The sequence below is a fragment of the Enhydra lutris genome, unplaced genomic scaffold, assembly GCF_002288905.1.
Source record: "Enhydra lutris kenyoni isolate GAN:26980312 unplaced genomic scaffold, ASM228890v2 scaffoldscaffold13, whole genome shotgun sequence".
NCBI lineage: Eukaryota > Metazoa > Chordata > Mammalia > Carnivora > Mustelidae > Enhydra > Enhydra lutris.
The window spans coordinates 39,974,755-39,998,273 of NW_019154097.1; the positions used below are offsets into that span (position 1 = coordinate 39,974,755).

The window sequence follows — 23,519 nt, forward strand, 5'->3', positions numbered from 1 at the left end:
GGTCTTAATGTGTATCGGATGCTTTTTTGTGTGAAAATCTTCTGTAATGAGGATACAGTCTCTTTTTGAACTGAGGTCCTGGCTCCTGAGAGCCTGGCTGGCGGTGTGTTCGTAGGAGACGGTCCCCTCCCAGTGCCGCTGGCAGCCGGACCCTCCCGCTGGGCCATGCTGCTCGTGCCAGCGAAGTCGTTGATGTGCTTGCATTTCCTTGCATGTGAGGGTTCCGCAAAGACTATGTGCTTGGTCACTTTCCGGATTGCCGCTTTGAGGTGGAGACTTCGTGCCGCTGAATGTTGTGGAAGCCCGTCTGGGCGTGTGCTGTGCTGTTGGTGACACTCACGTGTGTTCGTGTGACTTTAGGGCTGGCTAATGGTCCCGACATGGTGGAGACGGACGGCCTTCAGGAAGTGCCCCTCTGTAGCTGCCGGATGGAAACCCCGAAAAGCCGAGAGATCGCGACCCTGGCCAACAACCAGTGCATGGCTACGGAGAGTGTGGACCACGAAGTAAGCACGCTCGTTGTCCCCGCAGCAGCAGGGTGAGGCAGGGCGCCCGAGGCACAGCAGAAAGGGAGGCCCTTCATGCCTGCCTTCGCTGCTAGAGCTTCTGGCTGGACTCCTGCACACAGAAGAGCTCCCCTCACCTGCTAGAGCTCTTTGGCACCCGGAAACACCTCACACTGTATAGACCGAATAAACAGCCACTTGGTCTTTGTTTTCCCCATTTTTCAGAGTTCAGAGTTGGTGTCCTCTGACAGTCCCAGGGCCTCGATTGTGTTTGTCCCCTCCTGCCCCTCTTTCCTTTCCTTTATCGTCTTAGGGACTCGTGGTCTTTCGTGTGTTTCCTGTGTTGTGAAATGAAACAGACCCGGAAAGCAGACAAGACAGACGTTTGGCCTCATGAGTCTGTGCAGGCCGGGCGCGCTGGTAACCCTCACCTCACCGCCAAGGTTCTGGGTCTGACTGGGCCTGAGTGGCCCCGGTTCTGCCCTCTGCAGTGCTCACCTCCCTGTGTTTTCTGAACATGCGCACCATCCGTATGGAAACCCATGGACACCGTTGTCCTTCTGTCTTCTAATTTACTCCCCCTCGTTTTCTCTTCCTCTCAATTTCTGTGCAACAGCCGTGGCCTCGAGGCCACATCATCTGGAGTTTGTGGATGGCGCAGTCCTGGTGCTGCTTAGCTGTTCCTCTGTCCTTGTGCACCCACCCCTTTAACGCAGACCTGGGCTAGACTGTTCTCACCCCCTCTGCAGGACTCGAGGAGGGCGCTAGCCCAAAGCTTTGAGATTTCCTGGAGGCTGGACCGCACTGGCCCCAGTCCCCGCAGGACTTCCCGGTGAGGCTTTCGAAATTCAGTGCCCCACGCCCTGGGACCCACACGACACTAGCTGGGTCTTCCTTCTCCTCCTGCTCCAACACCAGTGTCATGTGCGTCTTGTGGCTAAGTGGGGTTTGCCTCCGGATGCTCAGCCGTGGGACCTTCATTTTGTCGTCAGTGTTGGTTCTGGGCTGTGGCTTTGCTGTCTCGTTGTTGTTTTATGTGGGATTCCAGGACGTTTTTAGGGCACTGCTCTTTTCCCCAAAATTGTTTTGTGGTCTCCCTGTCTCGTGTTCCGCTGCCAGCACGCAGCCCTTCCCTAAACAAGCTCCTTGGTCTTTGTGTTTTGTCAGGCAGCTCGTTGAGGCACAATTCATGCAGTAAAAGTCACCTGTTTGGTGTGGTTCTGAGTGTTGGCAGCTGTGTACAGTCACATGACCACCACTGCTGTCAGGGACCTGCCGTTCGGATCTTCCGATGCTTCTCTGACCCCGTCCGCCCGTTCTGTTGCCGCGGGAGGCATGTTGGGTTCTGCCGCCGCGTGGGTTTCTCCGTCCAGACCCACTTGCTTGCCCTGTTGTGTGTGGAGGCTCTGCCCCGTGCACACGCATCCTCATGCGCTGTCCCTCTGCAGCCCCAGGAAGACACCTGTGCTGGGACCGTGTGTGCCTGGTACTCACGTGAGCACCCGGCTTTCCTGTGGCGAGTGTCTGCAGGCGCGTTTTCACCCTTGGGCTCTGCGCCTTTGTCTTCAAAGTGCATTTCTTTGGTCTCTGTGCTTGAATCTCATCCGGACCACCCCACCCCGGGCCATTGTTGCTGTAGCTGGGCTGCGATCCAGCATCTTTGTGGTGTTAGGGTTTATGTCGTCCATTACTCATTTTTCTCTGTGTTTTGCCTTTTGGATTGAATTTTTTATGATTCCAGTTTATTCCACTACTGGATGGATGGTGTCCATCTTCTTCTGGCGTCTGCGGGGACCACCCCGGGCTTCCCCGTGCGTGCGGGCGTCTGTCCGTTGCTCCTAGTGCCACGCCCGCCGATGTGGTGGCAGGGTCTGACCGTAACGTGTCCCCAGCCCTCCCCCCCGTCTTGTCACATTGTAGCGTCCTGTGTGCCTGCCCCGCAGGGTACCGCTGTCATGTCTCTTCAGTTCTCTTTCAGACCGCTCAGACATGAGAGTCTTTGGTTGACTCTCGTTTAGACCCTGCCCCGGGACCCCTCCCCTCTGTTGGGTTGGAGCCCGGGACCCTGCTGTCGTGGCCGAGCCACAGTGCAGGTCACTGCCAACAGTGAGTTCTCTGGCTTCTGTGGGCCTGGAAATGTCTCTGTTCTGCCTTCCTCTGGGGAGGTCTTTTCATGGGCGTAGACCTCTGAGCACTGCAGAGGCTGCTGTAGCCCTGTTCCGAGCTTTCCGACGAGGACGCCGGCTGCCCTTCCTTTTTGTTCCTCTGGTGTGATGTTCGGTTTTTCTTCAGCTGCTCTGAGGTTTCCTCTTGTCTCTGGGCCTGGGTGCCATGGTTTTGTTCTTTCTTTTGTCTTTCTCTTTCTTCATGCTCTCTGAGCCTCTTGGACTTTGATCTGGTGCCTGCTTGTCCTCCAGCCTCCTCGGCCTGGCTGTCCTCCCGTCTGGCACTCCGGTCACGCGTATGTCAGCTTATTTGACGGTGTCTCAGCCGGGCTGCTCCGCTCTCCTCTCTGGTTCTGTTTCAGGTTTGGGTTAATTACACTGACCGTTTTCAGTTCAGTAATTTCTTCTTTCTGGGCTATGGTCACAAGCCGGTCCTATGCATTTATCTGTTTGCATATTTTTTATTTCCACCATTTTTATTTGAGTTTTCTACCATTCCTGGCGTGCCTGAGCAGCCGGGCGCTCCGCGCTCTCCTGGCACGCCTCTGGCTCCTGGCCGTGCGCTCGGACTCCCGAGCAGAAGCCCTCAGCCGCCCCTCCGCCACTTGGGGCCCCGCGATTCTCGGTGCGGGATCCTGCTTGTGGTTGGACGTCGAGCAGCGCCTCATCCCCTGCAGCTGACAGTGGTAACGTCCGCGGGGCTGGCGGTCAGCCGGCGCACGCCGCTCTCGGAGTTGCTGCTGTTTGCCGGTGTGGGTGCGTCACGCTGCTGCTCCTGGGCTCCCTCCCCGGGACGGTCACTTGGACCTCTTTGAGTTTTTCCTCGTGTTTCATGTTTTTGCATAGTTTTACATAACCCGCTTTCTGTGTCCTGTCTTGACTGTCTGCTCTAGAGACACTGACTGTGGCGGAGGTGCCGCCCTTTAGCTCCACTCCTTTCTCACCCCTGCTGTCAGTGCTGTCTTCACTGCTGGTTACAGCCGTGCTTTTGGTTTTCCTAACACCCTGTGGAAATGCTCCCAGCTGAGCCAGGGGCGTGCTTGGATTACGTTTTCCTAAACAACTCTTTACTTTCCTGAGTTGATGGTTTTCTCATTTTTCATTTTCTGTGTTCCTCTTACAAGTTCGGTCGCAGATCGATGGAATTGCACATTTCCGTAGGCATTTGCAGCACATCAGGTCAGTCTGGGTTGTCACTTTCTCGTCTTGGTGGTGCAGAACCCTCAGGAGCCCCTCACAGGAGGCGTCTGGGAGATGAGTGGCTGAGACTTTGGATTCTGGAGATGATTTAGCCCCGTCCGGAACCCGGTGTCGGACTCAGTCTCCTTTGCGCTTCGAGACCCCTCTTCGTCCCGTCGCGCCGTGCTGGCTGCCAGCCGGGAGCTCGCTGGTGTTCCGGGCGGCCGCCGCCTCTCACACAAGTGGGGATGGCCACGTCTCCAGTTTGTGTACCCTTGCTTCTCTCCATTTTACTTCTCTTTTAGGTTCCCTGGATGGAGCCTCCAGTTTTCTTCTCCATTTTCCAAACTTTTGTCCGTTTGCTTCACTTTCAGATAATTCCCTTCCTTCCAGCACATCCGTAGAAATTTCCCTTTCCTGCACCTTCGTTCCAGCTCCCGAGAGCTCCTTTTTGTTCTGCGAGCATGTCTTTGTTGAGTTCCAGTCTGAGAGTGGCCGGTGACCGGGGCGCCGGTGACCACGTCTGCACACTGTCCACCCTGGCTTGTGCTCCTCGGGTGGCCTCTGATTTCCGCTTGGTTGCTTTAGTCTCTGCTTTGTCTCTGCTTCTCCCGCCGGAGCAAACGGCTGTCAGGGATGGTGGGTCTGGGCCTTGCTGTTCGCTGACTGTGTCCCTCGGTGCAGTGGGAGGCCCAGTTGGCGGAGCAGTTGCAGGGCAGGGCTGACCAGTAGCCCTTTGTCTGGTGCTTTGCTCTGGCTGCCCCGACCACTGGTGGGGCTCCGTGCATTCACAGTGAGGTTCCACTGCTGGCCCACGGCGCCCCTCCTGTCCGGCCTGGTGTGTGTCCGTTCAGCTCGCCCGGGACGTTTTCCTCAGTTCACCGAGCTAAGCACCTGCTCCTCTGACACTGTGTATGTGGCCGCTTGTCAGGCTGACCGTTGTGTCGGGCAGACTCGAGGGGATGGAGCCCTGCCTTTCGTCCACATTCCACCCCCCACCCCGACACGGGGCCCTCGGAGTCTGCCCTGGACTCGCGCCCGTGGGGCCCTCCCTGACAGGCTGCCGCTGACCCTGGTCTCATGTGGTTGCAGCTGGGCCGGTGCACCAACAGCGTGGTCAAGCACGAGCTAATGCGCCCGTCCAGCAGAGCGCCGCTCTTGGTGCTGTGCGAGGACCACCGGGGCCGGATGGTGAAGCACCAGTGCTGTCCCGGGTGCGGCTACTTCTGCACAGCGGTAAGTGCCTGGCTCTCCGTGCGTCCCCGGCGGGGTGGGCTCACGCTGGTGCTCGCTGCCTCCCTCCACTGGCCGTCGGGGCGGACGCCTCCTGGCAGCCCCCTGGCAGCCCCCAAGTCCGGAGGCCCCTCCATAACGCCCTGGTTTTGCTGTGGGTGAGCCGGCAGGCTCCCGGGGACAGCTAGGACAGGGCAGGCGGTGCCCTTGGTCCCCTCCTCCTACTCGCGTCTGAGCACGGGGCCCGCCTGGCTCGCCTTCTGCTTTGCCTTCATTTCTTGGTTTTAGGGTCTTCTCTGCTAGTAATTTCATTCCACATATACCAGTGCCTGCAGTGCCCACAAGAACATGGGGGCCCTGTGGTTCACTCGGCCCACAGCTGAGCAGCCGCCTGGGCCAGGAGCTTCTCTGCAGTGGCTGCTCTTGGGATTTCACACCCGTGCGCCCTTCCTTGTCTGCCGTCCCCCTGTTGCTTGTGCTGGAAGGGAGGGAGGCTGTTTCTCTGTCCCGTTCACCCTTAGCTCCTGGCAGGAGCATGCTGCTCCCCCTGCTTCTCATCCTGCTGGGGCTTTACCTCCTCGGTGCTAGCGAGAGTCCTTTTCTGAGGCCATCGGATTTGCCTGAAGTGCCCTTGGTGATGCTGGGTAATGTCTGTAGAGCACTGCTGCTCGCTGTTCCGAGACTCTCTTCCTGGATTGTCCTCTGGTCCCTTCTTGGGACCGGGTCCTCTGTGCAGTCTCTTCTCGGGTTAGAACAGTCAGAGAGCAAGGCCTTGGGCTCCTGGGGCGTGGGGGGCAGTCAGGTGGGTTCTCCCCTCTTCATGCTCTCTCTTTAGAGCAGGGGTGGGGCCGGGTGGGGGCCGTCTGGGCGGCTCCATCGGTTAAGTCTCCGCCGCTTGGCTTCAGCCCCGGTCGTGATCTCAGGGTTGTGGGATTGAACCCCGATCGGGCTCCACACTCAGAGTGGAGTCTGCTTGAGATCCTCTCCCTCTTTCTCTGCCCCTCCTGCTCTTGCTGTCTTTCTGTCTGTCTCTCAAATAAATCTTCCCCAAAAAACAAAAAGAAAACAAAGCAGGTGTCCGTGTGGATGCACCACAGATGTAGACCATGGGTTCCCTGTGTACCTAGGCGGGACTGGGAGCCCTGACTGTCCAGTGGGCCCGTGGCACCCACACCGCACACATAGGCGGGTTCTGCACACTTTGTGTGCTTTCTCGCACGTAACCCTGATTGTAAACAAGGATTTCTCATCTCCCCGTGTTCAGGGTAACTTTATGGAGTGTCAGCCTGAGAGCAGCATCTCTCACCGCTTTCACAAAGACTGTGCCTCTCGAGTCAATAATGCCAGCTACTGTCCCCACTGTGGGGAAGAGATCTCCAAGGCCAAAGAGGTGACCATCGCAAAAGCCGACACGACCTCCACCGTGATGCCGGCCCCCGGGCAGGACAAGAGCTCCCTGGTGGAGGGCAGGGCTGACACGACCACGGGCAGGTAGGCGCCCGGCGCAGCTCGGTCTGCTCCCCGGAGCCCTCTGTGTCTTCAAGTGCTGACCCCTGCGTGTGTGTGCGCACGGCCTCTGCCCCGCGGGAGTGTGTCTGCGCGTCTGTGCGTCTGTCGCAGGCAAGCGCGGTACTAGCTCTTCTGGCGCAGGCTGTTAGGGTTTGATGGCTGGCTAAACGGAAACGGAGTTTTGTGAGGGGAAGGGCTCCTATTGGGAACGTACGACATGGTAGATGTTACGCTGATACCGCCAAGAGTAGTAGCTCGTGGAGGGCTGTGTAAAAGAGCCTCGAACTGTGGACGCAGCAAACTGAGCACCGGGAGGAGGCCGGTTCCGTCTGGCCGTTCTGTACTAACGCTGCTAGTCTGTATGAACGTGACCGCGTCAGGTTTCTGGGCGGGTTTCCTCCCATTGGGGAGAGCGTGGGTTTGGTAGCTCCAGCTGGGAAGCGCATTCTGAAAAGTAGACTTGGACATGGTCCTGGAAACCCTGGAAAACTTGCCCTTTTGCTTTAATGTCACTTTTCCTGGGAATTTGCCCTGAACTGGACTCTGATCCAAGGACTGAACAGAGAATGAGTCTGGAGCTGTTTTCACGCTCAGCTGGAAGGGTCCGAGTGAATCATGTTCTGTGTTTTCATTGATTTTCACAAGAAGGCGAGTTTTTCACGTATCTGCAGTTCAGCCTGTCATTTCTTCCCTGCCCCGAAGCACTGCGGGACCACTGCTCTCGGAGGACGGCAAGCCGCAGAGCACAGCGCCCCAGGCGGCTGAGGGCTTCGACCCCACCGGGCCTGCTGGGCTGGTGAAGCCAGCCCCCGGCCTTTCCCAGGGACCAGGGAAGGAGACCTTGGAAAGTGCTCTGATCGCTCTGGATTCGGAAAAGTAAGAACCAGTCTGCATTTTCAGACGTGGCTCTGGGCCTGAGCCACTGACCTCTGCCCAACTAGACACTCCTTCCTGCAGATTTCTCTTCCCTCCTTGCCAGCCGTGGGGCCGTTGGAGCCCGTGTGTCCAGACCCCCGCCCCCAGTGCTTCTAGTACTCCCACTGCCCCCACAGTCGCACTTCCCAAGGGTCTGCACCCTGTATGCCACCTCCTAAGGGCACCGGGTTCCCTCACGGGGTCGTGGGCATTCCCGAGGGGGTCACTGTAGCATTCTTCAGCTTTTTGACTAGTGGTGTTTATCAGGACAATTTACGTATTTTTACGCTCTTTGAAGAAATTATTGCCAACTGTCCATTGTACTAAGAGCAGAAGGTGACTTCTGCCAAGTCCTTAGGACAGTCCCATCGTCCTCTTACAGACATGTCCCCAGGGTGGTGGTGACCCTGGCTGGCGCTGACCTCAGGACATGAGAGCAAATGCCACTTGGCCGATTCCTTGTCTGTGAAACGAAGGGTCGGATCACGTGGCTTTGAGGCCCACCTGCGCCCAGGCAGTGCCGCCCTGCAGGGGGCCCGAGTCTGCGACCGGGGAGCCAGGCAGGGTTCCTCCCCCAAGGAAGCCCAGCGGCCTAGTTCATCCGGGCCTCACGCCAGGCCCCGTGTCCTTCCTCGGGGCAGCGTGCGCCCTGCTGGAAGGGGCGCGAGTTAGCGCACTCTTGACCGGGGGAAGCTCAGGGTCAGGAGTCACTGTCCAGTCCCTACAGCTCTCACTCCATCAGTCTCCAGCCCCCTCTGTGGCCCTGATGTTACCGTGGCTGTTGTGTCCGCCCGCCTGCTCGACAGGCCCAGACTGCACTCTGCTGGAGGGGGCAGGCTGGGCCTCGCCACCTCAGCGCCTCCCTTGACCCCGCGCTACAAAGGGATGGTTCGCTGTGTTGTCACAGTTCATAGAAATCTCAGGAGCCATTCTCCTGTTGTGGATGAAGAAGGTAGTTGCTCGTTTTAGTTGTTTTTTCCTGTGAGATGCCTGAGCCTGGTGAGTTTCGTGCCCTCGACCCTGAGGCAGCAGCAGGTAGACCTCCCCAGGCCTTCCTGTCCTGCAGCGTCCTTCTGTGTGTCTGCGTGTGCGGTGGCAGGGGGGCCGGGAGCACGAGTGGGGCCGCCGGTGGTCCCAGCCATCCCGCTCTCTCCACAGACCCAAGAAGCTCCGTTTCCACCCGAAGCAGCTGTATTTCTCCGCCAGGCAAGGGGAGCTGCAGAAAGTGCTGCTCATGCTGGGTAAGCGGCCTGTCCCTGCGGCCCCGGAGCACGCAGTCGCTTGTTGGCTTTTCTGAGGTGGGGTCATTGATTTTCTTCATCCGCGTCTTGTTTCTCTGAGCTGTGCCCAGCGGCGTTCACCCTGTGTGATGTTCGTATCCTGGTGCTCATGGTGACAGAAATACTTTCTAGGAATTCCTTATTTTCAAAGAAGAATTAGGTGTGTGATTAAATTAAGAGAAGGCGTAGATCAGGAAGAAGGAAGAGGAGTGAGCTGGGGCGGGCCATGAGCTGGCAGCAGGAAGGCAGGAGCCAGCCGTGGGCAGAGCAGGACGCATCACATGGATGTCCGCGCGTGCGTCTTCGGGTTGACGCGCCGGCTGGTGCTTTCAGACCCTTCCCAGCTCTACTGCGGCCAAGGAAGGCCAGTAATTTGATTCTGAGCTCTCAGCTCGAGGCTTTGTTTTTCTGGGTTCAAGAGTGATTAAAAAATCTCTTTACTTGACAGTCAAAGAAGAAACTCAGTGATTTGTTCTAAAAAATCTAAGTCATTTAATGTTGACTGAAATGGCGGTTTTGGTCATTTCCCCCAGGCTTGGTGGGGTGCTGTGGCTCCCTGCCTGTTCTGCGGCTGGTCTGTTAGCTGATTGTCCACCGCCGGCCTCCTGGACTCGCGCGCACCAAGCCACGTGTGTCTGAGGCTGCCCGGTGGGCCTGTTGTCCTTGGGCTTAGCAGGTGCACCCAGTCTGGGAGGAAGGCCGAGAGCAGGAGTGCTTGAGAATACAGGTGGAACCCCAGAGAAATTCTGGGAGCCTTGAGTTAGACAAGGTCAGTGAGGGAAGGGATTTATATTGTTAGGTCATTGCTGGCAGTAGGCCCACATGTGGAATTTGGTGTGGAACGAACATACTTCCTTTTGAGTCTTCCCAGTGTGTTTGGACCTAGACACGGGGTGGTGGGCAATGCTGGTTCTCAGTGGTCGCCCACATGGGCCTTTACCGGCCTTTATGATCACCCTAGAGTGGGGGGACCAGAGACTGCTTCTGAAATAATTGGTGAACCCTGTTTGTTGGCAGTGGACGGGATCGACCCCAACTTCAAGATGGAGCACCAGAACAAGCGCTCCCCATTGCACGCCGCCGCGGAGGCCGGCCACGTGGACATCTGCCACATGCTGATTCAGGTCGGATGGCGTGGCCCTCTGCCGAGCCCCCCACCCACTCACTCTTGTCTTTGTCCAGTAAAGTAACACGACGCGTGGTCCTGAGAGCGCACAGGTCACACGGCACTTCTGGCTCACACAGAAAACCAGCGTTTCTGTCCCCCCAGTCCTGGCACGTCCACAGCGGCTTCTCTGGCTCTTTCTAGATTCGTTGTTGTTGTTCCCGTTCTACATTCAGTTTTTAATATCAATTACTGACTTTAGAGCGTGGAAAGGCTTGGCCCTGGTGCACTCGCACCGCCCGCTCCCCAGTCTCCTCCTTTTTTCATGTCCCAGTGTTGCCGAGATCAGTGGGGAGCCCTTGTGTTGGGCAGTCCCGTTGGTACTTTCCCGGCTGGCGCGGTGCCGCTGACAGTGGTGATTGTCGTGTGCTTCTGTAGTCTCTTGGCCTCCTGCTGGTTCATTCCTAACCCTCTGAACACGCTGCCTCCTGTCTCGTGTCACCTGGAAGCCCTGTTGCTTGGTCCTATGTTCTCTTTCTCTGGGCCACGCCTTCCCTGACCCTGGCCCTGTGTTGGGTCCCCTGTGTGCTGGAGACCAGTTTTTGGCCTGACCGTGTATCTCCGGGTGCTTCAGGAAATCTCTGACCCACTGGTCTGAGATCTCCCTGCGATGCAGTGGTCTTTTGACTCCTTTGGGGCACTTGCTGTGTCCTTTCCTGTCCCTTGTTTTGGGGTTTCTGGATGCCACCTTCCCGTCTGCCCTCTGGAGCCCCTGTTCACATGGTCGGCCTTACGAACTCGTTCTCTGGGCTTCATTTCCCATTTGCTTGCTAGGCTGTGTTCTTGACTCACCCTTCAGCTCCTCTGGGGAATTCTCATCTGTGCCTTCATGTCTTGAGACCCAGCGCCCTTTCTTGCTCCTTTTTCGTACCTCTGTTCTTCCCTTGTTCCTTAGAAGATACTACAGTAATTCTGAAGTTTTATGCTGCTCTGTTCATTTTGGTCTTTCTTTTTAAAGGTTTTCCCCAAATGCCTGATGATTTGTCTTTTTTCCCATCTAAAGCACTAAAATGCTGGTGGCGGGTCCCTGCCTCGTCACCGTCGGGCGTCCTGCAGACATTGCTGGCTGGAGAGGGGTGCGTGTGTGTGGGTGGTCTCCTGCGCGTGCGTCTGTGGGAGCTGGAGGTGCCGGGGTCGCTGTCCTCCCTCAGCCTCACCTGTGTGGCTGTCCCCACTCGCCTGGAGCGTTTTCCCATTGTTCTGACCGGGGCTGATGGACGTGGCGGTTGTGGGCAGAGCAGGACACGATCGCGCTGACGGTTGCGCGGGTGTCTTACCGTAGACCCACTGTGAGTGCGGATCTCTAGCTCCCTCTCCTGCCGCAGAGCCGCTGTGTGGATGTGTCTTGTTAAGCAGCATGTTGCTGGAAGGTTTAAAAGCTCAGTCTGATAATCTCGGTATTTTAATAGGAACTTTTATTTTAGATAGTATTTATTGTAATCCTTAGCATTTAAATATATATTTGCTGTTTCATATTGTTCTGGTTCTTAGTCTTTTCAAACAAATATATATTTTTTTAATCTCCTTTTTTGCCTTCTTTTGGGTTGAATTCGCTTCAATCCCCTCACTTCCTTTCTCTTCACTCACTCTTCTTTCCGGCCTCCAGAGGTCACTCTAATGGTCTGGCGTGCAGGCCTCCTGCCTTCCGGCGGGCAGACACCAAGGGGAGGAGAGACGGCCTTGCCCTGCGCAGCGAGCTTGAGCCACTTCCGTGGGGAGGCCCCTGGAGGCCTCAGGTACGAGTCCAAGAGAAGCCTGGCCGGGCTCGGCTGCTGGGCAGCTAGAGAGCTGCTCATAGTGGCCGTGCAGGGGTGGGTTCTTGGCTGTGACCGTGATGGGTGGCTGATCTGACAGAGAATGGAAGCTGGCATGGCCGTTGGGGCAGTGACCACGGGTGCTAGTGCTCTGGGGGGAGAAGGCTGGGGGTCAGCACTCCAGTGGGACACTGTCTTGTCCCCGCTGCGAGGAGTGGCAGAGGCGTGGATGTGGTCTGTGCTTTTTCGAGGGTCGGCTGGAGGCCCAGTGCTGTGTGGGACCCGTGGCAGGACGGGGCCGGGACAGGGACAGGGTCTCCCTGATGGTCCTGTGTGCCATGCAGAGTTGGGTGAGGGGCTGCCCAGGCTCCTCCTCATCTCAGAGACCAGCGTGGGGGCTTCTTGAGAGATGTTTCCCTGGATTTGGGATTCTGGGTTGCTGGTTGTTTTCTCTCACTTTGAGGAATGATTCCACGGTCTTTTGGCTTCTGTGCTTTCTTTGAGAAGTTAGCTCGTCACTGCTTTGAGAGGACCTGTTTTCTCTTTGGCGCCCTCCCCCACCTTTTTTACCGTTAAAATGTGTGTGTGTATATAAGGTGCATACGGAAAAGTCCTTAAGATGTAAACGTCCTGTTGGTAAATAATCATGAAGAGCACCAGGTCAGGACACAGCCCTGCCCATGCCCCTGGAGGGGATGGCTCTCCGGGCTCTCGCTGTGACAGCCCTGCTCCCTGTGTCTCTCGGGCTTGATCACCATGTGGCTCACCTGTGTCCGCCACGATGCTTTATGCTCCTCGAGGCACACGGTGGGAATTCTAGTGTGTCTTCCTTTTAGCCTAGGAGCAGAAAGCCTGCTTGTGCCTGTGAGCACAGGGGCCCAGGTGTCCGTGCTCTGGTCTGGCCCTGCCCCTCCTGCCCTTGTGGGAGGCACTGTCCTGGCAAAGTGTCTCTAACCCCACACCTTGCACTGGGCAGGCTCTGGCTCTGACCCAGTCCCCGGTCCCACGGTGGCCCTGAAGCTGCCGACCGGGGCCGCTGGCCCGCGCTCTTCTGGGTGCCTGTGCTCTCGGGGTTTGAGGAATGTTCCTTTACGGCCAGGAGCGCCTGTGGAGAGCGGTTTTGAGATCTCTCCCTCCTGTTCAGCTTTTGGCCTGAGGCCTCACTGCAAACAGGTCTTGTTCCGTTCGGACCCTAGGGCGCTGCCGTGTGGCGTGCGCTGCCGCACGTGGCTGTCTGGGTTTGAATGACGGAAGTACACGGAAGGAGGTGTGTGCTCCTTAAGACCCGCTCCCTGTTCTCACCATTCTCTCCGGTGGGAAGCCCGTCATCGCATGGGCACCTCGTGGTTTCACTCACTCTCCTGTCTTCTCCCCTGTCTTGAGCTTCTCATGGATTCTTTGGCTTTGTTTCTCCGTCATCCTTACCTTTTTCTGGTGATGATCACTTTCTTCTGGGCCAGCTTTTGTGGCGTCAGTTCTGGGTTGTCTCTGTGTCCCTGTGAGGGCCTCTGTCACGTGTTGCCCCTGATTTCAGATGGGCACACAGGGAATTGGTCATAGGTCCTCAGACCTGCCCGCCACATCTCGGCCTGGTCTGACCCCGGTGTAACCGAAGTTCAGGGGCCTGGTCCTCTGACCCCTGACGTTCGTTGTGCCTAGTCTCCAGCTCTGCCTGTGGCCCCCAGCCCTGTTCTGCCCTCTGGAATTCACCAGAAGTCTCGTTCAGAGTTCCCGAAACCGCCTCAGTCCCCTGCTTTCCTTAAGTTCACCGCTCTGGATGTGTTGAAGAAGGTTTTTTGTTTGCATGTTTGTTTGTTTGTTTTTTAAAGTTCTTAACTCATTTTGTTACTTTTGTTTTTAATTACAAACAGTAAACAATATTATTCTCAGCCTTTTCCCAGTAAATATTTATTTTACAAACTAAATACTAGGTTCTGGCGCATCAGTTTAAGAAAGCAGGTGGTTTCACCCCCATGGGGAAAAGGTTTTAATTGTGAGACACCCAGTTTGCTTATGGCACACAACACATTTTAAAGTTGGACCTTCTTAAGGTCCAGACAGACTGAAATCTACGTATGTTTGCTGGACCGTTAACTTTCCAAGTACATATTCTGTTGGAAGTGTTAGAGATTGCTTCGAAATACTTAGTATTGGAAATCAGCTTTTATTCTGCTTACTTTGGGAAGCATTAAAACAGCCAGAGAAAGAGGTCAGGGAGTCAGGTTGTCCTGTGGTCTCTGTAGGCTGGGTCACTGCCCGGCTACCAGCCACGGCCTGCTGAGCAGCCCCCTCCACATCCCTCCTTTGCCTGCTTGCTTTTATTTTATTTTTTAAAGATTTTAGTTACTTTTGACAGAGCGCACGTGTGTTCGTGCCAGTCGGGGGAGGGGCAGAGGGAGCAGCGGACTCCCGCTGAGCAGGGAGCCCGATGTGGGACTCTGGCCACCCAGGTGCCCCCCTCCTTTCCTTCTTCAGAAGGTCATGACTTCTCATTTCTAAAGGAATTGTCGCTGATGTGCTGTAAACATTTTCGGTTAAGAAAATGTCCTTCTTGAACTGAGGGTTTGACGGTAGTAGAATAATCATGTTTTTGAATTTGGTTCTAAAGACTCAGTTGCAGTGAGTAGAAATGATTTGAGCAAAGCTCGTGAGGTCTTTCCGCTTGCAAGTTGTCTGAAGTGTCCAGGTGCCAGGTCGGGGCAGCACTGGGACTCTGGACGCACCTGAACTGTCCGGTTTCACTAGGCGGGCGCGAATATTGACACCTGCTCGGAGGACCAGAGAACCCCGTTGATGGAGGCCGCAGAAAACAACCATTTAGACGCAGTGAAGTACCTCATCAAGGCTGGGGCCCTCGTGGATCCTAAGGTACGCACCCCCTTACGTGTGGAGGTCCCTCAGCAGGAGGGGCAGGGCAGCTTCCTTGTGGGGACGTCTTCAGGGATTGGCAGCACCCAGCGTCTGCCTGCTTGTCTGGAAGTAGTTAGTAGTTCACCTTGCTTGCTTCCCAGTGTGTCTGAGGAAACGCTGGTGCTCTGCCGTGCAGAGGCCTCTAGCTTCCTTCCGTTCGTACACTTTCCCTCTTCTGACTTCCACTTGGAGCAATTAGCACCCCCCGCAAAAGCATCCCGATCAGGAAAGAAGTAAAATGATCTCTGTTCATTAATGGTATGGTTTTTATATGTTGAAAAATCCTGAAGAATTCCCATAAAAACCAGAACTAATAAACGCGTGTAGAAAAGTTATAAGATACAAACTCAGTGTGTCTCTGTACACTGGAGGTGAACTATCCATCCAAAGGGGAAATTAAGGATTCCGTTTATAATAGCATCAAAACAGTAAAACATAAGGAATAAATGTAACCAAGGAGACAGAGACTCGTTCACCGAAAACCACGGAACGTCGCTGAAAGAGACCAAAGAAGACGTGAGTATGTGGAAACGCATCCCGCGCTCACGGGCTGGAAGACCGAACGTCGCCGAAGTGTCCGCACACTGGGGGCGAACCGCGGAGTCCGCGCGACTCCTGTCCGAGTCCCAGTGCCGTTTTTAGAGATGGAGAAAAACCAGTCCTGAAATCCCTGCGGATCTCGGGGACCCTGAGCACTCGGAACCAGCCTGCAGAGGAACGGAGCCGGAGGCCTCCCGCTTCCTGTCTCCGGACCTGCCACGACGCTCGCAGTCAGCACAGCGCGGCGCTGGCCTGGAGACGGACGCGCGGAGCTCGGAGAGCAGGGCCCAGAAACGAGCCCATCGCGATGGAAACTAGTTCCCGGCGGGTGCCAGCATCACTCGGTGGGAGGAAAGGGCAGTCTTTTTAACAAATGGTGCTGGGAAAGTGGGATCTTCACGTGCAGAAGTGTGGAAGAATGCAGCTGGGCTCTTCTTTACTCTGCATTTAGTTACTCACTCAAAATGGGTCAAAGACCTAAACGTAACAGCTAGAACCATAGATCTCTTAGAAGAGAAGAAGAAGATAGATCTTCATGCCATTCATTGGGTCTGACGGTGTCTTGGATATGACACAATAGCACAGTTAATAAAATAGATTTATAATATTTATATTATAAACCCATAAAATAGACAAAATAGATAAACTTAATAAAAAATAAAAACTTTTTGTGTCAGAGGACACTAAGAGTGTGAAGAGACAACCCACGGAATGGGAGAAACAGTAATCCTGATGGGGAATTCCTATCCAGAATATATAAAGAACTACCACTCAATAACCCAAATCCAGCCCAGTTCAAAAGTGGGCAAAGACTTTGAACGGACATTCGTCCAGAGAAGGTCTGTAAATGGTCAGTTAGCACATGAAAAGGTGCTCAGTGTCACCGGTCCTCAGGGAAATGCAAATCCAAACCACAGGGAGATGTCACCTGGTTCCCTTGGGGATGCAGTTACTTAAAACCGGGAAGTAAGTGCTGGCAGACGTAGAGAAACCGGAGGCCTTATGCACTGCTGCTGGGGATGTGAAATGCAGCTTCTGTGGAAACCGGTTTGGTGGTTCCTCAGAGAGGAGCAGGCGGAACTGCCGTGTGATCCGGCCCTTCCGGTCGTGGGCATCTGCCCGGAGAAACAAGGCAGGGCACGAATGGGTGTCTGTGCTCCCATGTTCTCAGCAGCCTCGTTCGCAAAGTGAGCTGGCGGCGGCCCCACCGTCCGCCACAGAGGGACGGGTTAGCAAAAGGTGGCCTGTGCGCGTCACGGGCACCGCCCAACCCTAAAGGAGAAGGAAGCCCCAACACCGGGGAAGGGCTGAGACGAGCCTGTCCCAGAGGGACACACTCTGTGGGATACGTGCGTGTGAGGACCCGGAGTCGTCCAGTTGAGAGACTGGGAGTGGGTTGAATAAAGGTCACGGGGGCGGCCGGGGCGGTGTCCCTGCCCAGTGGGGGTTTGTAGGGTCCGCAGTGAGGGCCGCAGGACAGCGAGGGATCACTGCCACCAAACTACACTTAAAAACGACCAAAATGGCAAAATCTTTTATCTTGTACATACATACATATGTAACTACAGTGAAATTGTAAAAATGATCTTGTAGTTTTCACATGATACACATTTTTCCAGCCAAAGACTTAGACTGTTCATAGTAATTTATCAACTTCTTTTATTCCATGAGATTATCAGTGTTTTTCTATTAAATACTGTTTTATATCATTATTTGAGGTGGCTGCGCTGTATTTCATGATGCGGTCGTATCACTTTTAGTCAAATTTGCTTATTGCTTTGTTTGTTTTTCAATTTTCTTTTTTTTAGACTTTATTTATTTATTTGACAGAGAGAGAGACAGCGAGAGGGAATATAAGCAGGGGAAGTGGGAGAGGGAGAAGCAGGCTTCCCACCTAGCAGGGAGCCAGATGTGGGGCCCGATCCCAGGACTCTGCGGTCATGACCTGAGCCAAAAGCAGATGCTCAACCAACTGAGCCACCTAGGCGCCCCTGTTTTCAATTTTTTTAAAAGATTTATTTATTTTCAGAGAGCGTGCGAGCATGAGACCAGGGGGAGGGGCAGAGGGAGAGAATCTTTCAAGCAGGCTCCCCGCTGAGTGCAGAGCCCAACATGGGGCTCCATCCCAATGACCCTGAGATCATGACCTGAGCCACAACCAAGAGTCGGACGCTTAGCTGACTGAGCCACTCTGGTGCCCTGTGTTTTCAGTCACCGTTATACACAGTGCTCCAGGTAGCATTTTTTAAGCTAAATTTTTGTATGTTTGATTTCTTTAGGACATATTTCTGGGTGTGGAATTGTTAGATTGAAATGTTGAGGTGTGTATTTTTTTTTAAATATTTTATTTATTTGACAGAGACAGTGAGAGAGGGAATACAGGGGGAGTGGGAGAGGGAGAAGCAGGCTTCCTATTGAGCGGGGAACCCAATCAGGGGCTCGATACCAGGACCCTGGGTCACTGCCACTGGGTGGCGGGCCCCTGCCCCCAGGAGAAGATAGCCCTGTTCAGATCTGGGTCGTGTCAACAGGGGAAGGTTTTGTGATACTAAGTACAAGGTCAGACAACTGAGAACACTTGGAAATAAGGCAGGCCTTTACACCAACAACCATACGTTTTTCTATTTATTATAGAACTAAAATTTATTTATTTTTTTCAAATGGTTATTATTATTATTATTATTTTTAATTTAATAGACAGAGATCACAAGTAGTCAGAGAGGCAGGCAGAGAGAGAGGAGGAAGCAGGTTCCCTGCTGAGCAGAGAGCCCGATGCGGGGCTCGATCCCAGGACCCTGGGATCATGACCTGAGCCGAAGGCAGAGGCTTTAACCCACTGAGCCACCCAGGCGCCCCCATACAACTCAAATTTTAAACGCCAGTAATGTGGGGTTTGACTGGGTGGGTTTTCTTGAGCAAAGCAGGTTACTGACTAACTTCAGGATCGGTAAGAAGTGTTTATCAGTGTGTATGTGAAAATCTCAGATTACTCCTCAGAGGGTCAGACACAGGGAAAAAGAAGAACTGAGGAAATGTGCTCTGTACAGACAGGAGCAGGGGGAAGGCAAAGAGAGACACTGGAAGGAAGAAACGGCGGAAGTGTGTCTGCGCCGGTCCCTGGGACTCACGGCCAGGAAGAGTCCGTGTGTGCAGGGCCCAAGCTCTCTGGTTGGCACTGAGCCTGGCTGTGCAAATCAGGATGCAGATGGTGCCCTGGCCCTCCCAGGACCCCTGAGGCTCTCCTGGAGCTTCCTGGATCTGACCGCCACAGTGGAGGGTCGCCTTTGTTTTGTTTTGAGATGCTGCAGTTCATGGTACCTATTTAGCGCGCTTGAGGAAACAGAGCTGAAAGCTAATGGGGAGATGGGCCTGCAGCCACAGGAGGCCAGGTGCAGGCCGGCGGCCACTCTGACGTGTGTTGGCCTGCAGGGCAAGTGTGCCCCTGTAATGGGCCTCTGCTCTTCTCTGCCATTTATTATTTTTAATTCTGTGGCACAAAGACCGTGATTATGGAGTTATTAGCACTAGTCTAATGTGCAGTGGGGCCGTTATCTCATAGAGGCCCCAGTGGGCCTGGGGCCCTCTTGTCACGTGAGGAGTGCAGGTGCCTGGCACAGGCCTGGGGGCTGTGTTGGAATAGAGGCCATGGTGCTGCACATGGCCACGTCGAGAAGCCCAGGGTGTGCCTGACCCTGACGGGACCGTGGGAGAAAGGAAGGGATAGGCGCTTGACATGGTGTCCCTGCAGGTGTGTCTTAGAAGGTGAAGAGGCCTTGCCCCATTGGTGTCCGGAGCTTGGAGTCTGGAGCCCGATGGACGGGGCTTGGACCCCAGTTGTGCAGCCTCTGAAAACAACTTCACCTTTCTCTGCCTGGGCTCCCTGCCGTCCTAGAAGGTGCCTCCCTAGTGTGGGGAGCAGAAGTTCACTGTGGTGCTGCGCTCGGCCGTGCCGGAGGTCACAGGCTTTCTCTGGGTCTCAGTGGTGCTTGTGTTGCAGGACGCAGAGGGCTCCACTTGTCTGCACCTCGCTGCCAAGAAAGGTCACTATGATGTGGTTCAGTATCTGCTTTCGAATGGACAGATGGACGTCAACTGTCAGGTAACGCTACCCCTGCACTTGCGGACCCTCCACCTGGCCGCCTGGTCAGTGACCCCGTTCTCCGTCGTAGCAGTGGTGGCCCCTCCCCGTTTTCTGCAGCCCCCCTGGAAGGCCTGGCCTCGCCCCCGCGGCCGCCGCCCCTGCCTGACCGCTGGCTATTCTGAACGCTCACCACCGGCTCAGCTGCCCGGCTGGAGACTTCTCCCACAGCATCTCCCTGGGCTGACCTGCCAGGCACCCTCCCTCCCGTAGCCATCTTCCCTCCCAGCGGCTGTCAGGGTTCCACGGCAGGGTCCTTATGCACATGTGGCCCCGGCCTGAGGAGGTCGCCTGTGCATGTAGCGAGTGGCTCAGAAGAGCAAGTGAGAGCATTTCCCTCCCACTTGCTGAGGCGCAGACCGCTCCCCTCCCTGTGACTCGGCCCTGGAGAGGCCATCTGGGCTCACAGGCCCTGTCCCATCTCTTTTAGTCCAGCCATTGCCTCCAACCCAGCTCTAACAAGCCACCCTGACAGAGACCCTCCCCAGTGGCCCAGATAGAGCTCCCTGCCTTGTGCCACCTGGCCTCCCTCTGCTCTCACAGGTCCACGGGCTGGACCCCTCCCGTTTCATTTTCTGTCTCCCACTTAGTTTGGTTTAATATGTTCCTGGGCTGGGTTCCCTCTGGTGTGCTTGTCCCTGTTGTGCCCCCAGGGCCCAGGTTGTGCCCTCAGCCAGCCTGCAGGGATGGCCTCACTGTAGTCATGGGGGCCGCATGTCTCCCAGAGAGGTGGCAGCTGGTGGGGGAGGGACAGGAAATCGTTGGGGACGTGTTGGGGAGGGTTGAGCTTTCTGCCACCAGACCGTGAGTTGGCAACGTGATACTCATTTCCTGAAGACTTGCCTTTTTCTGGTTTAAATAAAACTGCCCACCACCACTGAATAAGGAGACAGGCCTGGGTTGTGGATGGTAGAAAGCCAGGTCGTCAGAACCATGACAGACCCTAATACGGTCAGCCCGGGCAGGCCTTCTGCTTCCTGCCCTTCAGGAAGAAGTGGGAAGTGGGCACAGCCTCCGTCAGTCTCTGGGGTTGGATGTCTGGCCGTCTGCAGGTTGGCAGCTGGTCCTACTTCATGCTCGGGGTCTGTCTGGGTCACAGGGGCCGGTGCTTCCTACCAGCCAGACTGCTGCTCTGGGCGGGATGGTCTGGTCAGCATTTCTTGGTCCTTACGTGGTCCAAGTAGGTGTCCTGGTGGTAACTGCCCAGCAGGCTGCAAAGGGGCGAGGGTGCCTGGCTGATCTGTCCGTCCCCCTCAGAGCCGAGGTTCTGGCTGCTTCCTGCACTCACGGAGGCACTGAGGGCCGCACCCTCAGCCTTGGTCTCCTCATCCACAGAATGGGGACTTGGACTGTCTCCTGTAGTCATCTTACAGGTCCTGAGTGAGACCGCTTCATGATACTTGCCTGCAGAGCTGTAATGGATTGTGTGTGTGTGTGTGTGTGTGTGTGTGTTGTGTTTTTTGGCTTTGTTTTTGAAATTAGGATGACGGCGGCTGGACGCCCATGATTTGGGCCACGGAGTATAAGCATGTGGAGCTCGTGAAGCTGCTGCTCTCCAAGGGTTCTGACATCAACATCCGGGATAACGTGAGTCTCTGGCTGTCACTGGCCCTGAGCTCCCCCAGGGAAGCGGATCCTGGAGGAGGGTGGAGGGACCAGGGTGCACAGCGCGGGCAGCGGCAGCTTCTCCTTCTTGGAAGCCTGACTGCAGCTCTGCCCTCTTCTTTCATGTTTTCCGCGGCCCCCGTGGACCTGCTCGGGCTTCCTGGGGTGGTTTTGTGGGTTGACAATTGCTGCGTGTAGACAGGGGCAGGGGTTCCTGAGACCTGCCCTGTGGATAGTACCTGCCTTTGGAGAGGTGAACCTGGACTGCGATTGCGTCACTGACTGCCGTGTCTGCGGTCAGGGCCTGGGAGCCCAGGCGCACTCCATACCTGGGCGGTAGCAGTGTGAACACTGTCTTGGGAGGAAAGAAAGGGAGCCACCATGTGACTGGACCGTGAGAGCTCAGGTGCTTGTGTGGATGGGTAGTTTTATGGGGCAGATTTGTTTTCAGAAAACAGGGTTTTGGGGCCAAGGTCAGAATATTTGCCAGTTCCCCTGGGAGTAATCTTCCAGCCTGTGTATCACACAGCAGGTGGTTGTAGTTAATTATTTTATTATTTTTAAAAAGATTTTACTTATTTGAGAGAAAGAGGGAGATAGTGACAGATCATGAGCGAGTGGGGAGCTGAGGGAGAAGCAGACTCCCCGCTGAGCAGGGAGCCCAATGAGGGGCTCCATCCCTGGGCCCTGAGATCATGACCTGAGCCGAAGGCAGACGCGTAACCGACTGAGCCACCCAGGCGCCCCTCTAGTTAATGTCAAAGGGCGTTTCTTGGGAGGTCTTCAGGGACCCACTCGGGAACAAGGCAGAGGGATGGGGTCCCAGGGCGGATGGACATGGTGTGCCCTGCAGAGCTGTGTCGGCTGCTACAGAGAGTCACCCAAAGCCGTAAATGGAAAATGTAGCACAGACTCATTAAACTGATAATGAAATAAAGCAGCTTACGGTGAGACGTGATTTTTGCAAGCATGCCATTCAGTACGGCGCGAGTCGTGGAGCCCTAGTGCCCAAGGTAGGGAGCCGGGTGGTGAGCGGGACGGGCTCACCAGATCCCTGCTTGAAGAAGGTGGAGCAGTAGCGAGCACCACCAGATCACTCACTGTGGCTGCTCGGCTCTGGGACCTGGCCCGAGTCTGCGAGCCGGTCTTACTGGCCTGAAACCGGGAACAGCAGCACAGAGGCCGGCATTTGGGCCTGCAGGTTGTGGCTCAGCCGTGGGGTGTTTCTGTTTGTGTCCGTAGAGCTGGTGTCAGTGCAGTGGTGCTGCCTGTAGGGACCCAGGGGCTGGGAGGCCCAAGGCAGCTCTGGGTGAGGGGAGAGGTAAGGGCCATGATGAGGTCCAGTGTGGCTGCCGTAGGGGCCCGTTGTGCTCTGTCCTGCAGACACTTTGTGACATATCGCGCAGCGTCCTTCGAGCGTGGCCGTGGCCGTGTGTCCTTGGCGGGCAGGATGTCAAGAGTGTGTGGGTGCAGAGCGGCCCACGGCCTCATAGAGCCTGTGGGTGTCAGTGCCTGTGCTGCTGGAGGTCCTCGAGAAGCAGGATTGACTAAGCTGCATGTGTGTTGTTCCTGTGAAAAACAGCTGTGTTTTTTCGCCCTAACAGTTCTAGTGATGTGTCCGTGGTGCACCCTGTAAGGTGTCCAGGTGGATGTGTGTTAGCCCCCAAAACCATCCCCACCGTCAGGACAGTGCATGACTCTCCCACAAGTTTCTTCCTGGCTCTGCTGCTCCGCTTTCCGTAGCCGGATCCCTACACGGGGTCGGTGCCCAGGCAGCGTCAGTCAGCTGGGCTCAGCGTGCCGGCTCGTGAGTCCTTCACCTGGCCGCAGATGCTGGGTTTTCTGGGCTCCGGCTCTCACACACACAGTGCTGTGGACATGCAGGCATGTGTCTTTGCGTGGCCCATGCCATCATTTCTCTCTCATAAAGCCTGGGTCGCCTGTTTACGGAGGCTGCCCGGTCCCCGCAGTGGGGAGAGCGGGGTCTGTGAGCCACTGCTTCGTGTCCTCTCCGGCACTTTCTGGGCTTCATGGGTGTCCTCTTGCTGGTGGGGGCAGGCGGGTCTTGTTTTCTAGTTCTTCCGTTCTAAGAGTTGCTGTATATTCTGCGTGTACACTGGACAAGCCTGATGTCCAGTGTCTTGCGTGCAAGTCCACTGTCAGATGTTTTACAAACCCTGGCACCTATTTCTGAGAAGCAGATGCTTTTTAATTTTGATAAAGTCTAGTCTATTAATATTTCCTATTTATGGATCTCGTGTTTGTTGTTCTCCTTAAGAAATCATTGCCTGACCCATGATCCCCAAGACTTTCCTTCATGTTTTCGTGAAGCAGTTTGTTCTGCACAAGGGTGTCTAGCTGTCCCAGTGGCGCTTGTTGGGGAAGCTGTCCCTTCTCCGTGGTGTTGGCTTTGCCCCTTTGTCCACACGCGTGTGGCTCCATCCTGGGGCCCTGTCTTCTGTGCTGTTGGCCCGCACGTGTCTGTCCTTATGCCAGCACTGTGGTTTCTCAATTAGAAAATGCTGTGTTACACGCACAGAGGGGTGTCCCGTTTCTCCCAGCTGTTGGTTTCAGACATTGTACGATACCGTTACTTTGTTACAGCAATCGGCTATCTTTT

The 23,519-nt window shown here is 55.4% G+C and overlaps 1 protein-coding gene across 4 annotated transcripts in view; it reads left to right on the forward strand.

The window, feature by feature from the left end:
* Positions 1-23,519, forward strand: part of LOC111146323 (euchromatic histone lysine methyltransferase 1) — a 71,798-nt gene that overhangs the window by 31,569 nt on the left and 16,710 nt on the right. For all 4 annotated transcript variants that reach the window (XM_022501829.1, XM_022501830.1, XM_022501834.1 and 1 more), the window contains 9 exons: positions 361-506; positions 4,943-5,086; positions 6,348-6,574; positions 7,295-7,468; positions 8,666-8,748; positions 9,805-9,911; positions 14,452-14,574; positions 19,154-19,255; positions 20,777-20,881. In XM_022501829.1, coding sequence (XP_022357537.1) covers positions 361-506; positions 4,943-5,086; positions 6,348-6,574; positions 7,295-7,468; positions 8,666-8,748; positions 9,805-9,911; positions 14,452-14,574; positions 19,154-19,255; positions 20,777-20,881 — 1,211 coding nt within the window. The remainder of the gene's footprint in view (positions 1-360; positions 507-4,942; positions 5,087-6,347; positions 6,575-7,294; positions 7,469-8,665; positions 8,749-9,804; positions 9,912-14,451; positions 14,575-19,153; positions 19,256-20,776; positions 20,882-23,519) is intronic.